Below are 16,339 nucleotides of genomic sequence, written 5' to 3' on the forward strand. Positions count from 1 at the left end.
CCCTGGACCAACACCCGTTCACGGGACCCAACCCAGTCCCTGGACCAACACCCGTTCACGGGACCCAACCCAGTCCCTGGACCAACACCCGTTCACGGGACCCAACCCAGTCCCTGGACCAACACCCGTTCACGGGACCCAACCCAGTCCCTGGACCAACACCCGTTCACGGGACCCAACCCAGTCCCTGGACCAACACCCATTCACATCGCTGGGCTGAATACCATCTACCTTCCACAAAAGAAATCGGACACAAGAAAGTTACATCAGTAAATTTATTGACATGCTCCAACAAGTTTTCCAAAAGTTATCCCGGCATAAAAGGGGACACCGAGACACAGACGCATATAAACAATCTAGATTATGGACTATGAAGTATATTGCTGGCTCAGTCATCATCCTTCACAGAGGTTCAATATTTGGGGATGGCATTAGAAAAATAGGTTTAAAAAATGCTTAATTGGTTGGTTAAAATCCAGTCCAGTATCAGGAACTGCTGCTCCAAGAATAATGTATATTTACATGCTGATCATCCATGGTGAGCCATGAAGGCTGACCTCACCTATGGAGCGAAAGCCATCAATGGCACCATATAGACTAGCTTGGAAGGAGCGATGCTCATCACACCTTGTTCAGCAATGGCCCCTGTGGGGTCGGAGATGTAGTTTAAAGGGAACCTGTCACCAGTATAAAACCCGGGGCTTGATGCTATGGCACTTGCTAACTGCTTTAGACACACTCTTCTCTGTGTTATTTACCACAAAAATTCATTGCGATTGAAGCGTACACGGTATGCAAATCACCTCTCTGGAGTCACCAGGGCGGTTCTGAAAGCTTCCCGCATCAAGGGGGTCAGTGCTCTAACTGCACCCAATCTTGTTGATCGTCATTGCACTGGGCTTGTGACATCAATGCTAGCATAGTGGCATCCTGTGCATGCTCCGCCCACCTCTGCCAAGAGCAATGGTGATGCGTTTTATAGAATCCCTGCAACCAATCATATTTGTGCATTTCATTCAAAGGGGTTTCCATTAAGCAAAGTGATAAGAAAAGTGGAATCCAAAAAAACGAGCACCCCCAAATATTGTGCTGCGCATCTCTGTGCAAATGCTGGTGCTAAAACATCTGTAGGAATAAGTAGGGGAAGTTTTGCGTGTTTGTAGTTAGAAGATCAAGAAAACAAAACAATATATTACACAAAGACACATGGTTTAGGCCGCCTGCAGACGAGCGGGTCAGATCCGGCAGCGAGAATTCTCGCCGCGGGACCCGACCCAAGAGCCTGCAGGGACGAGCGTGTACTCACCCGCGCCTGGCGGCCCCGGCTCTTTCATGTGCCGGCTGCCGCGCAGCCGGCGCATGCGCAGACCGGAGCCGGCGGCTGGGTGAGTGCGAGCCCCGCACAAAAATAGGACATGCCACGGTTTGTTTGCCGCGCGAGATTTCGTGCGACCAAACCGTGGCCGTCTGCATAGGAGTGCGTATTGTAATGCACTCCTATGCAGACTTTCAGTAGCGGAAATCCCGCCGCGGTATTTCCCCCCGTGTGCAGGCGGCCTTACAAAGTGAATTACGGCCCCGATGGAGCAGCCATGGCTATAGAGAGATTTAACGGGCACTCACCCAAAATAAAAAACGCCTGTAATCCCATCCTCTTCCTCAGTTACAGCATTCTTCCAGTTAAATACATCTTCACCTGCAGCACCCCTGTGGAGCCTGTACCTCCATAGCTGGGCCATATAGGCTGCAGACCTCTCCTTTCTCATAATTCCCTTACAGTGGCGCTGCAGTCCGGTCACGGTCACTCTGTCTAGAAACCTGCTAGCTTATATGAGGTTTGGCTTCCACGGGGCGGAAATCTCGCAACTTGGCCGCATGGAGATTTCCGCGGGAGGACCGAAGCTTCAAAACCCGTGGCATTTCGCCGCGGGTTTTGGAGCGGTTCAGCCGCCAGCATTCCCTTGCAGCTTTCTCTCCGTATAAAGAGGAGTGAGGCCACAACGGACGGAAAAAAAAAAAGAATTGACATCCTGCGGCTGTCAATTCCACACCATATCGCCGGTTCCGCCCAGGTGTGCCGCAACGGATTGGCCACACTGTGCGGATGAGATTTTTGCAAAATCTCGTCCACATGGCTGGATAATCCCGGGATTAGGAGCCGCGGGTGGATTTGCCGCACAGAAATTCTGCTGCAAATCCGTTCCGTGTGAACCTAGCCTTACACCTGCCACTGCTTCCCCTTGTTAGCACACTTCTACAAACCACTTGTTTTAGTGTATAGTCTGCTGTAATCACAGGACTTTAATAGCAACTCCCCCCATGTCAATGGAAGCTGTCCAACCTGTGGCCCTTCCACAATTGACATTGCAGAAAAGTTGCAGGACCAACGTCATCACCTAGTGACAGTGCGGGAAAATCTGTACGGCGCACGTCAGATGACTAGCCAGCCGGACCATTTGCAGTACAGAAGGCCACCTGAACATGACAAGTGCTAGGTACGCAGGGTCACGGTGTCGGATTCTGGTCCGGGATCCCACATTCGACTCAGTCATGGGCAGCTGGCCTAACTGTCCAAAAGCCTGCTAGCTCATCTTACACTTGTCCCTGCTCCCCTTGTTACACTCCTACAAAACACCTGAATTAGTGCATAGCCTGCTGTAATCACAGGACTTTATTAACAAGTTCCAGACACACATACAGGTTGTGATTCCTTGTCTGGGTCAGATATTCAAGTTATTTCCGTTATCTCTATCTGCTCCTGTAAAAACACCTGCAAGGAGAAAGTAAAGGGAAGCAGCAAGTCTTCTCCTAATCTTCCCTGAAATACTATATTCTTATGGTTGTTGAAAAATGTAACAAGGGGGAAGAGTAGCAGTTCGGAAGCAACTAAGTGACGACAGATCCAATGCTACTACATACTGCTCGAACCAGTGCCTAACCTGCTGTAATCACAGGACTTTATTAACAAGTTCTGGATACGAAAGCAAATTTGAATTCCTTTTTTGGGTACAATACTTGTTATTTCAGCTATATATCTGCTCCTAGGGTTAGGGAGAGAGTAAAGGGCTGCAGTAAGTCTTCTGAAATCCATTGTGCTTTTGGATGCTATCATTACTCAGCAGCTTCCACATCGAGTGTCACTTAGATTACAAAAATAGCAACTAAGGAATTGTAGAATATGATATTTAGCAACCCGACAGAAGTGGAGAACTGAAGATATATTTATCAGGGAACAATTTTTAATACTCTGTTGTGCTTTAAAAATGATGGTTGTAGGAAGCCAGTGACCGGGTCATAAATCACAGAAGACCACCAGCCTCTTATGTACCGTCGTCCCACATTCAACAACATCGTTTAAAAGTAATTTATAATACAAATATTAGCCTCCATTATTTTGAACTTGGTATGTAAATTAATGCTATTCATTCAGATTTATTGATTTAATGATCTAAAATGAAAGAGCAACTTTGAAAAGCCTTGATTAGAAGTATCCTACCGTTTTTTGTGTCTACAGCTCCTGTGTAGTTCAATGTATCGCCATAGTTACAGACTACAAACAAGCCTGTGTGTAGTCTGATTCTCCAGGCATGTGTTACTTTTTCCCATCTACCCCCTCGCCTACTGCCTGCCAAGTTAGTAAGGGTTCTTCTACACAAGGCAATTGTCCGACATGTAAGCACTCGTCTGTTATCGCTGGGACGACGGTCAACAGCTATTTCTCCCGGCTTCCCCATACACAAGCACGCTCGGTTTGGCCATGCGTTCGTATTAGAGATGAGCGAGTCTACTCGCTAAGGCACATCACTCGAGCGAGTAGTGCCTTAGCCGAGTATCTCCCCGCTCGTCTCTAGAGATTCAGGGGCTGGCAGGGTGCGGGGAGGAACGGAGGGGAGATCTCTCTCTCTCTCTCCCCCCCCTCCCCCCGAATCTTTAGAGACGAGCGGGGAGATACTCTGTTAAGGCACTACTCGCTTGAGTAATGTGCCTTAGAGAGTATTAGAGAGTATACTCGCTCATCTCTACTTCTTATGTTTGGCATGGGGAAAGCAGAGAAAACTGGGGGTGGGAGGGACTTACAAAAAAAAAAAAAAAAAGAAGAACAGGGTGTTGAAATTTCAATATGCCCAATGAGTCTTTGTCTTGAAACTAGAGAACGTTGTGAGACTGAACTCCACAAGACTCATCGTATATGAAATTAGCGGGTTCATACAACGGTTGTCTAACATTTTATGGGGGACCTTAAACAGGACTACAGAAACAGTCTATATACAGGGCAGATACACAGTAATACATAAAAATATATTTTTTTATGAAAACTATTTACAAAGTTGCTTCATTCTTTCATTTTAGATACATTGAAGCAATAAATATATGAGTGTACAGGAGGATGGAGCCTTAAATGCTCACAAATTAGATTATTTATAACAAATAATTCCATAAAATGTCATTTAACAAGACAGTGCAAATGTCTACATCAAACTACAGTACATGGACTATACCATTATAAGGCACTTCAGTGATCTGAAGATGTTTAGAGGGGTGCGCACTATGGCCCTTGAAGGGGTTGTACCAGAATCACAAGCTATCCCCTATTAACAGGATACCCACAGGATAGGGCAGTGGTGGCGAACCTATGGCACGTGTGCCAGAGGCGGCACGCAGAGCCCTCCCTGCTGGCACATGCCGCCATCGGCCGCTCACCACATTAGGGAATACTGGCAGAGGTCGGCAATCACTCAGCGGTGCTGATCCCGGCGCACACAGTGACGTCAGTGTGCAGCCGGGATCCTCCTCCCCCTCCCCTGATGTCTCCTACTTGGTAGAGGAGGGGGTAAAGTATAGGGTCCCAGGAGAGCGGGGGGGGGGGTTGCTATTAGTGCTGGGCCACTGTGGGGTGTCACTATTACTACTGGGGGCCGGTGTGGGATGTCACGATTACTACTGGGGGCCGGTGTGGGATGTCGCTATTACTACTGGGGGGCCAGTGTGGGATGTCACTATTACTACTGGGGGCCGATGTGGGACGTCGCTATTACTACTGGGGGCTGGTGTGGGATGTGACTATTACTACTGGGGGCTGGTGTGGGATGTCACTATTACTACTGGGGGCCACTGTGGGATGTCACTATTACTACTGGGGGTGCTGTGGGATGTCCTTATTACTACTTGAGCCACTGTGGGATGTCACTATTACTACTAAATCTGCACCCGGTCTATTTTGAAACAGCCTTGTCCTTTAAGAACGACAGAGGTAGAAGTCATACATCATGATATGCCCCGCCCCCTGACGTGTTGGCACTTTGCGATAAATAAGCGGGTTTTGGGTTACAGTTTAGGCACTCAGTCTCTATAAGGTTCGCCATCACTGGGATAGGGGATAACTTGCTGATCAGTGGGGGTCCTACCCCGCCGATCTTGAGAACAGAGTTCTTGTGTCCCCCTCTGACTGTCACAACGGTCTCTTCACCCCGCAGTGATATCAGAATGAATAGAGTGCTAGCTGAACACGTGCCGTTTACTTCAATTGGGCTTATGGAAATATTGGAGCACATGGCGCTTCGCCATCTCCGCAGTTGCAATGAAAGTGAATTGCGCAACCGGCATTTTATTCAGTCTCCTCCTCGCTGGAAGGGAGGAAGTTTGCAATAAATTGAGCTTGCATTGTGGATTATAGGAGACACGGGACCCCCGTTCTTGTGATCAGCAGGTTATTGTGTTATGTTAACTTGTAATCCTGTTACAACCCCTTCCATGGAGACCCCGCTTCTCTCCAGGCCTTTTCTTCCCGACAAGTCAAATGTCAGACTCTGCCTTTAGATCGAGGGGATGACGTTATTAGAAAGGATGTGCAATAGTCAGACCCCAATAAACGAAGTCATGACAACTATTATCAAGTCTAAGGGTCTTTATGAGCGACTGCTCTGCTGAACTTGCAACTCCAGGTACAGATTTCTGCCTTTTCTGGTTGCACACTAACACTCTTGGCCAAACTAATAGGAAGTGTTGGGCACTATTCACGTTTGCACCGAGACCCTTGACTTGGCTTCTTCACTTCACAACCCCAGGAGATAAAAACGGATGTCAGGAGTGGACACTATGGGGAAAATGTATATATAAATGTAATAAAACATAAGGCAGACATGTATTATTATACTCAATGTACGCTGCTGCGCCTGCACTAGAGAGAAGAGAGCCGGCACAGCCAGAGCTCCCCGTTCAGCTATGCAGGTAGTTTGCTGCGTAGCTGAAGAGGGATCTTCTAGGAAAAAAAAGTATAGAATAGCCTGATAAAACCTACTGCAAAAACCCTTAAATCATCTATTCTGTACATTTCTGGGAAAACAAAACTAAAGTGCGGATCCTCTAAGTTCAAACAATCTACAGGATGCATTTTTGCCAGCAGCAGACGAACCAAAGTAATTACTGCTAGAAAGGGAAAAGTTAAAAACCTTCACAAAACCTCAATGAATAGTGCAATCAAATACGTAAAGGAAAAAGTTAGTGATTCCTGTGGGCTTCTGAGGAAACCGTGATCACCATCCAAAGGAGAAACACCTCAACCAAAAGGTAGACGGACAAGGCCGCAGCTAAAAACTAAGACGTCCTAAAAAAGATACGGTTTCAAATACTCAAATGCAGACCGACGCCGCGCAATTTAGCGTCACCAAGTGGATCCATTCCTAATGCTGAGCTAGACTGTAAAAGGACAGACCTGTACAAGTAGCATGAGAAAGACCTGTCAGATAGGAGGGGCGGCTACATAGCTTGGCAGCCGCGGTGCCCCGTTGACTATCGCAGCTTTCCTTTTCTCTCGCCCCCTCCGTTTCCCTGTACCAAGTCATGTTGGATTCACCTCCTGGTTCTCTGAATCGTCATCCATTGGCAGCGAGTAGTGGAGATCGCCCTCTTAACAGACTCAAAGATTCCCGAACTGAATCTAATAGGACTCGGTCTGAGGAAACGAAGGAGGAATAAAGAGAAAAGACAAGTTGCGATATAGTAGGGAAGCAGCGGCAAAGCTATATAAGAGGGGGTTCACATCTACGTTGTGACCTCAGTCCGGAGGTTCCATCACAGATCCGGCACAAAACACAGGAAGAAAAAGCAGAGCGGAAACTGAATGGACCCCATTATGGTAAAGGGGTCCATTTGGCTCTGATTGGTTCCATCATAAGACCATTCAGCCAGGGTCTTCACCTTTCCTGCTCCCATTACGGAGCAGGAAAATGGTGCCCCCAACACAGATGTGAAACCACCCTAACTGGCCAAACCTACCTGAGGATATAACAGGTGCTCCTTAAATGAGATAACTAAAGGGTCTCTGTCATAAACTACATTACGGGGCTGAAAGGTGATGGGAGGGGGGTCCAGGGAGCTAATTTTTATACTCATCCAGTCCCCCGTTTAAACGCTGTACCCCTGAGAAATCAGCGCACACAGGCATCAGGATTCTTCTCCTATAGATTAATAAGGGAGGGCGCACATACAGCCTTATGAAAAGGGTCACTGTTCATGCGAGCGCCAATTTCTTGGGGGGCACAGCGCTGGAACAGGGTTACTGAGCTCTTGGGACCACCAACTTGACACATTCAAAGCATCAGGAGCCAAATCTAACAGGATTTGGTATGGGGGAACCACAGGGGAGTAGAGAGAAAAGAAAAGCAGCTCTTGGGCCCATCGTCCCCTCACCTGTGAGCTCCACAATGTAGTTCATGAGGCTCATAGGTGATGACAGATGCCCTTTAACCTGTTACTAGTAGATTCCAATACTGTTACCAAATACCTTCTATTAGCCTTCCTGTGGTCAGCGCACACATCCTTTTGGCAGCTGCTGGTGGAGATTATATATATATAGCGTATGTTTTGCTCGCTGCGCTGGTTGGTACTAAAACACAACATTTTGCTCCACTATATATGGTCTTAGTCCAATTGATTCCCAGGCTCTGGCCCCAATGTCCAAGATGGCAGCGGCGCTAGGGAAGCGCTGTTCACCTTTGTACGCCGTCGGCTCTGCTGGTCTTTTCCAGAATGGCTATTGTGTATAATGGCTGTTGTCACTTCATACTAGAGATTGCTGGGGTTGGAGGGTTCACATCAGACATTACAGGTCACCAACGTCTTTGATGAGAAATCCCCTTTAGAATCAAACAGCAGCATTAGATACACAAATAATATAACAAGTATCATTCATATAAGGTGCTCTAAAAGAACAGAATCGGCCCGGAGAAAGTGAATAATCATCAGTTTATACAAACACCGCGAGCCTCAGATCTTCTCCAGGTAAGACAGGTATTCCACCAGAACGAGCCCTTCCTCCTCCAACGTGAGGTCCAGGTAATCCTCTTCATGTTCTGGTATATCATCCAAGATCTCTTTAACTGGATCGATATCTGGCTCGTTGTAAGCCGACGAGCTGGTGCCTGGTTGGAAGAGGGGGGGGGGGGGGGGGGTTGGGGAGAGAGAAGAAAGGTTGTGATCACTTCAGGTGTGAAGGAGACCGAATGACTGGTGGCTGACTTTTCTAACTACACATTATCAAATAAAAGTAGTGCAGAAGAAGTTGTTGTTGGATGGAATTAAACTTTCTCTGTGTGATTGTAACTTGATGCAAGTGATTACAGTACAGTATCAGAGCAAAAGGATACGTTTATTGGGGAAAACCTGTACAATTCACAGGAGGCTCTAGCCTGGATACATGATGGGGTTCCCCCAGACCATCACACCAGCAGTGGGGGCAGAATTGAGGCTCTCCCCCCAAGGTCTCCATACTTGAACACAACAGTCGATGGATGACTCCAAAACAAAACCTGAATTCGTTAACATTTCTTTTACGACTCCACTGCAAACACAAAGTGACAGTGTTGGGGCGTTAATGGCAGAACACGCAATGAATGCCGCAACACCAAAATTTCCTTCTGCTCAACACCTGTAAATGGCCCGGGAAGTCACAGGGGTCTGTGATGAAGGTGCCAACTGTGTCTGGATGGTGGACAACAAAACTTCTCTATTGGTGGTCTGTCTGGTCTGTCTGGGCCATCTGGAGTCTGTTCGCTGTGCGTGCCCTCATGGACCCAAAGCTCCCAACACCCCCTAACAGCTTGGAATGGCATAGATGGCGGGCAGTTTGTTGAAACGACTATCTTGCTTCTCTCATTCCAGTGATGTGGCCCCTCTCAAAAGTCTGTCGACTTGGTAAAATGTCTTTGAAGGCGTTGTACAGGTGTTTAGTGGTCAACCATCTCTCAACAAGAAGTCCACTGCACAAAAGTTGCCTCCGAGAGCCTTTTTATGGGGCAACAGGGGAAGCACTTTTACGCCCTCTGGTGGCAAGACCACAGATGTAATCATTGACATATCTGCCAGATAGACAACTGCAGGACGAGTTTTGCACCGATCCGATATTTCTATCTGGGTGCGTTGTTGTGAACAGGAGTGTAGAAGACGACTAAGGCCGGTCTCACACAACCGGATATGAATTGTGGAATCCACGACAATCTGATGTACGGTGCTCAAGGCCAGCTTCACACGAACGGATTCCAATTGCGGATTCTGCAGTCTGCACAGAGGATCCGCAGCAAATCACATACATTGAAAGCTTTTTATTTTTGCTTTTTCCTTCACACTCACGGAAACTAATTCTGTATTCTGCGAGTAGAGGAAAAATTACAGCATGCTCTACTTTGCTGCGGACTCTGTGCGGACAGCCTCCATTAACACGGTGGATGGGCTGTGGGTACCTGCGTCTTCACCTAGCCATGGTAGGGACAATACAAATATTAAAAAAAAAAAAAAAAAAATCTGTACTGCGCTGACCGACGGCGAGCCTACAGCTGCGCAAGTCGCTGGCCGGGGTCACAGACGGAATCCGCTGCAGGATCCCACATGCAGAATCATCCGGCAGCAGGCCTAGGGGTTGTCACAAATCCTCACAAAGTCTCCAGCAGTTTATGGACCTCCCAGCACTTCTACGGCTTTACTTCCTATTCTGGATGACAAATAATCCGGGATATTGGAGGACTCTGGGATTAGTATAAATACCTCGGATTTGAGGGCAGACCCCATACTCAGCCGGACATTACTTTCCACCATTCTGAGAACGCTGTAGATTGTACGTGTCTTCCAACTATTGCCTCACTAGACGCTCCTCCTGCGCCACGATGCTAAGTCGGTATTCGGCTTCCTATCTCATGCAAAACCTGTCGTGCGATGTCCGTTACTGCTTATCCACTCAACCAATTTTCATGCCCGTTTGTTGTCCGTATTTGAAACGGACTGCACACAAACCCGCCGGGCCTTATTCATGCAAGCGTGTCCGATTTTAGTGTGAGAAGAACGGACTGATATCACGTGTGCCCTTGCCCATGTGACATCCATATGCGTGGCGTGCCCACTTTTTACATTGATGAGTAATCGGTGTGTCTTCTGAAAAGCCTAAAGGAGGCCCAATTTTCTCTGGAATTGCTCAGCAATGATTAGTGAAAACCGGCGCACGCACGGAGGTGCTCCATTTATTGTAAAAAAACTGCACGATTGTACAGCCCCAGTGATATAATAACAGGTCAGTGTGCACTCGGTTACAAGGACGGACAGCACAGGAATGTGAAAATTGTCCGTGAATAAGCCCTTAGGCTGTATTCACACGGGCGAGATTTGTGCGTTGCGAGACACACGAATGTGAACCCAAGTCTTTTGAATAGGGTCATAGACGAGAGATTTTTTTTCCCGCTGATGCGGGAAGGAAATCGCAGTATGTTATATCTTTAGGCATGCCCTCGCATCGGCCACCGTTTTCAATGGGGCCTGGCGGCAGCACCGCGCTGTGTGCTAGGTGCACAAGAGTTCGATGCGAGGTCTTCCCACTGAAAACAGGAGACGCTCCGCCACCCTCCCTGAAAGCCGTGCCCGAGGATCACTAGCGATACAAGGTGTTTGCGAAGCGATGCAAGGTGGTTGCAATATAAAAACGCCTCCTATCTGCGAGGAAATCGTATGTTGGTGAACGTGACAGATATCGCACTCACCAGTGTATAGCCTTACAGTCACTGGGGCTATACAATATCTTCTTTTAAAACGGACTTTAAAAACGGTCACCCATTCAACTCATTGGTTGCGAAAAAACAAATTGGGCGTTTAGTTTTTTTTTTGCGTGAAAGGACAAAAAACCCCCACAAAAAACGACACATACGACGGATGATGAGGTTACACAGAAATACACACACATTAGAATTGGTTTCATGCACTGAAATTGGAGACACTTGTGTGAATAAGGCCATAAATAGACAGTAGCTTTTCACACATCTTCCGCTCATCTAGTAGGTTGTCTGGATCATCAACCTTGTAGCATTTTTGCGTTAAAACATTTTTATTTTACTACCATTGTGCCAGCCGATTGGGGGTCTCCCTTCCAGCGCCTTTGCAATCCACTGCCTGTCGTTAGGTATTTGGCTTCTCTAGTAACAGGGACACGGGGACACTGCTAGTTACTACATGCAACAGAGGGGCGGCCATGCAGATGCTGCCTTGCAGCTGATTGGAGCAGAATTATACAAGGCAGCATGGGAAGTGTGGGAGAGGAAGACCCTGGCAGTACAGTACTACCGTAGCAGAATGGCTGCTTGGGACGCCCACCACCTGTTAATGGATGCAAACAGCAGGACAAGAGAAAAATGGGAAAAGCGACATGGAAAACTGAACTGATAGAACTCAAACTGGATGCAAACAGCTGCAAAGCAGCGGCCAATGAAGACCTGGACTGCCAATGACTTTTTTTTTTTTTTGAAAACTCAGGTACGCTTTAGGTGGAGAAGAAATAGCAACACAACATGAAGGACGCGTCACTCCATACATCTTATCATGTATCCACTTCTAGCAGACCGCACAGGTCTCTACGGAGTCCCAGTTTTATAAGAACTGTACCTGCAGACTCTAAAGACGATGCCCGGGACTTCTTGGACTTGGACGACTTCTCCAGATCTTGCAGTAGATTAGGAGGGAGGATTCCTTGGTGTTCAGCCAAAATCTGAGACGCTAATTCAACATTACCCATGAAAAGCTGGAGAGCCGCCTTAGCTGCCTCAGCAGAGAACCCAACATACACCAACTGGAGGAGGAAGAGACGGAGAGTTAGACCGGCTTCTTGTAAAGCAAATATTCCTTCCATCGGATAAATCGTCTGTGGAAGGGATCAGGTGTAAAAGAAGAGGATATCCAGGTGGTTAAAAATGACCCAAATAGCAGATGGGATAAAATAACTAATACTCACTTGAGAAATCCTCTGCGGCTCCGTTGGCCATTAGGTGTATACTTGTGCTGCGATGACTATATTACACACATCTGGACAACTGTTGCAGCCAATCACTGGCCTCAGTGGCCTTATGCCCCAATGGAAGCATCACGGCCGAGTCCATTGATTGCTGCAGCAATGATATGCCGTACATCCATGTGACCGCTGCAGCCAAAGTAAACCAGGATAACACGCTGGTGTAAAAGGACGTTAAGACAGAGGGACTAATTATCCAAGAGCAGCTCACTGTTTAAAAGGGTTGATCTACATATACACTGACTGGCCCCTTAATTAGATTGGAGCGATTGCAACGAGCCCTGGTCATCGGTGCCAAACTAGCCGGGGCCGGGGCGTCACTGCCAGCCACGTGGGGTTTTGTTATGCAACAGTGTGGAGAGAATACTGAGAATGTTATGATCAAGGAAAACATCCAACAAAGGCCGCCTGCAGACGAGCGGGTCGGATCCGGCAGCGAGAATTCTCGCCGCGGGACCCGACCCCAGAGCCTGCAGGGACGAGCGCGTACTCACCCGCGCCTGGCGGCCCCGGCTCTTTCATGTGCCAGCTGCGGCGCAGCCGGCGCATGCGCAGACTGGAGCTGGCGGTTTGTCGCGCGAGATTTTGCGCGGCCAAACCGCGGCCGTCTGCATAGGAGTGCGTATTGTAATGCACTCCTATGCAAACTTTCAGTGGCGGAAATCCCGCGGGAAATACCGCCGCGGGATTTCTGCCCATGTGCAGGCGGCCAAAATAGCATCCTGTGGACAGAAACAACTCATCACCAAAAGGGGTCAGAGGAGGATGTCAGGAATCATTCAACAGGCAATGTAGTCAAGAGCAGCCGAATACAACACTGGTGCTCCAACTAATGTGCCCGACTGCACAACTAGCCATTCCTCCGCACGGATGGGCTATAACAGTGGACCACCAGTTCCAGCACCATTATGTCCAAGAGATACAGAAAGGCGAAACTTCAGTGAGCAAAACTGCGCAAAAATTGCATCGTCGAGCAGCAGAAAAACATCTGGTCAGAATAATCCAGATTTCTGCCTCGTGCTGATGGGAGATCAGAATTTGGCGCAAGCAGCATGAACTGAAAACCCCTTCCTGCCAGGTGGTCAAAGCACATCAATACCGCCATCTAATCTCCAGTAACTACAAGAAGCTTCCTGTCCGGATTTATAAGCTCCGCAACGCGTTGCACCTCCATGTACTTTGTGTGGCTTGTTTATGAAATAAATTAGACCTCATCTAATACCCGGCACTGGACTGGACTCTCTCTATAATCTCTTCATACGGTCGGGTCCTCCTGGACTCTGAAGGGGGTGTCAATAGCCGTTACACAGCCCCCCCACCCTCTCATGATACTTCCAACAATGGTGGATTTGAACTCTGAGCGCGGGAGACCCTTTTCTGTAATTATTTTCTCTTAATTTCTGCCTGGGATATTGGATATCGAAGATTTCTCTCTGAAATATATTGCAAGGAACACGGCAGTATAAAAGGTGCATCGAGCTTTACGAGCAGAAGCTTTTATTGTTCCATAAATAGACGAAAAGGCAACGTTTCGACCGTTTAGGTCTTTATCAAGCCGCTATCTGTAGAACACAGAGCAGTGACCCACTGTTCTGTGTTCTACAGATAGCAGCTTGATACGAAATGCCTTGTAATAAACAATGCAATATTTTGATTGTTTTTTATTGCGTTTTTCTGGAGGCGGATGAATAAATAGCAACAAAAAAAAAAAATGTTGAAAAAAATCTGCGGAATGTAACAACATCATCACACAGACTGTGAATCCCAAGTAGAGAGGAAGAAAAAGAGGTCTTAGAGATTCACACAGGAAGGGATAACTAATAAATTATATATATTACACACAGTGAATGAATAAAAAGTATTGGGTGGCCCTTTGCAGAAGGAAACAAACCTAACACTCCTACCTGATCGATACTCTCTTGTGAGACGTTGTAGGATCCACTGCCGGCTGGATTATCGTGGGGAATGAGCTGCTCCGGGCTGTCAAGAAGAATCTATGATAGAAAGCAAGAAACACTTAGGCTGGGTTCACACGGGGCGGATTCCCGTCGGAAATTTCGCGGTTTGGCCGCAGCAAAAACCGCAAGATTTCCACTGGGAGAACCGCCGTTTGAAGCGGCCCGGCCGCAGCAAAACCCGCAAGATTTCCGCCGGGAGAACCGCCGCGGTTTAAGTCACGGCGGCTTTGAAGCGGCCCGGCCGCTTGCTTTTCCGTTGCGGCCAGCGCTCCCATAGGAGGAGAGCGCGGCCGCGACTAAAATAAACAAAAAAAAAAAGTAAATAGACATGCTGTATATTTCAGCCTGACTTACCGCAGCGGATTGGCCGCCCCGTGTGGACGAGGTTTCTGAGAAATCTCGTCCACATGGCTGGCTAATCCCGAGATTAGCGGCCACGGGCGGATTTGCCGCGGCCAAATCCGCCCTGTGTGAACCCAGCCTTACTATTTTACGAAAAACAGACAATCCTGTAGAGTCAAAACCAGCGCTATGGAAAACCAGTTACAGAGTTATAGAAAAACCCTCTTATTCCGCATATCCACCCCTGAACCTAGCTAGAGTCACCTTTTCTGGCGTTACACTTGCTGGGGTCCTCTGCAAAGCAAGAGATCATGTGTCAGGAAGAGTGAAGAGAGCAAGGAGCGAAGAGCAAGAGAGAGGAGCGCAAGGAGCGAAGAGCAAGAGAGAGGAGCGCAAGGAGCGAAGAGCAAGAGAGAGGAGCGCAAGGAGCGAAGAGCAAGAGAGAGGAGCGCAAGGAGCGAAGAGCAAGAGAGAGGAGCGCAAGGAGCGAAGAGCAAGAGAGAGGAGCGCAAGGAGCGAAGAGCAAGAGAGAGGAGCAAGGAGCGAAGAGCAAGAGAGAGGAGCAAGGAGCGAAGAGCAAGAGAGAGGAGCAAGGAGCGAAGAGCAAGAGAGAGGAGCAAGGAGCGAAGAGCAAGAGAGAGGAGCAAGGAGCGAAGAGCAAGAGAGAGGAGCAAGGAGCGAAGAGCAAGAGAGAGGAGCAAGGAGCGAAGAGCAAGAGAGAGGAGCAAGGAGCGAAGAGCAAGAGAGAGGAGCAAGGAGCGAAGAGCAAGAGAGAGGAGCAAGGAGCGAAGAGCAAGAGAGAGGAGCAAGGAGCGAAGAGCAAGAGAGAGGAGCAAGGAGCGAAGAGCAAGAGAGAGGAGCAAGGAGCGAAGAGCAAGAGACGAGGAAAGAGCACTTCCAAGAGAAGACGTTTATACAAGAAGTGGAGGATACGAACATCTTTCCTAATAACTTAACATAACGCGTTTCGAGGCTGAGAGCCTCTTCTTCAGTTAAGCAGGGGTGGGGTCTTCCTATTCATTGTAAGTCCCCAGCCCAACTTGATTAAAGAAGAGACTTTCTGCCTCAAAATGTGTTTTATGCTGGCGTTACCTTGATTTGTCAGTAATGAAGTTCTTATCCTCCACTTGTCTTCTCTTGTAAGTTTCTGCCATCTGCCAGACTTTTTTTCTGCACATTAGTCCACACCTACCACTAGTAATGCATACATGTAGCCGGCAGCCCCTCCATGGGCCCATCGACTCAATCCTACAGCCTCACTCTAAGCCTTCACCCTTAGACACTACCACGGGGTTGGAGCGTCTGTCCCCGTGACACATAGATCTCACGTTTGGCAGGTTCCTTCTTGTGGTGCAACAGGATCTACGTAGGGGATGTTTCTGTTCTACATACAATCCAATTTCCCAACCACATAGAGATGTCCTGTATTCTTATCACTGCATCACATACTGGCCGATGAAAGCCTACAGCGCGCACATTCCAGCTGGCATTGATGGACATCAAGTGTCACAAATTATTTTTCCAGATTGAAACCCAACAACTGGGAGGGTTACGGGTCGTCCAGCACTTGCAGCCATCACCATTCCGACTTCTAGGTATGGCCTACGTTTTCAGAAGATTATATCTTGTAGCTGAAAGGACGGGAATGGAGGCAAAGGGCGCCAGATTTCACCTATGCTATTTTTTTTAACGCTTCATACACATAATACTGCAGTTTACA

At 47.9% G+C, this 16,339-nt stretch overlaps 1 protein-coding gene across 3 annotated transcripts in view; it reads right to left on the reverse strand.

The window, feature by feature from the left end:
- Positions 1-261: 261 nt before the first annotated feature.
- NUB1 (negative regulator of ubiquitin like proteins 1) overlaps positions 262-16,339 on the reverse strand; it is a 64,513-nt gene continuing 48,435 nt past the window's right edge. The window contains exons 13-16 of one of the 3 annotated variants that reach the window (XR_010787344.1): positions 14,224-14,313; positions 11,917-12,100; positions 7,993-8,420; positions 262-6,094 (exon numbers count right to left, since the gene is read on the reverse strand). Coding sequence is in view for 1 of the 3 variants with exons in the window: in XM_066585137.1 (XP_066441234.1) it covers positions 8,266-8,420; positions 11,917-12,100; positions 14,224-14,313 (429 nt within the window). In the remaining 2 variants the exon portion in view is untranslated. Of the gene's footprint in view, positions 8,421-11,916; positions 12,101-14,223; positions 14,314-16,339 lie in introns of all 3 variants that reach the window. The other 2 variants (XR_010787343.1, XM_066585137.1) reach the window with 2 other exon arrangements.

This window comes from Eleutherodactylus coqui, chromosome 12 (genome assembly GCF_035609145.1).
Source record: "Eleutherodactylus coqui strain aEleCoq1 chromosome 12, aEleCoq1.hap1, whole genome shotgun sequence".
Classification (NCBI taxonomy): domain Eukaryota; kingdom Metazoa; phylum Chordata; class Amphibia; order Anura; family Eleutherodactylidae; genus Eleutherodactylus; species Eleutherodactylus coqui.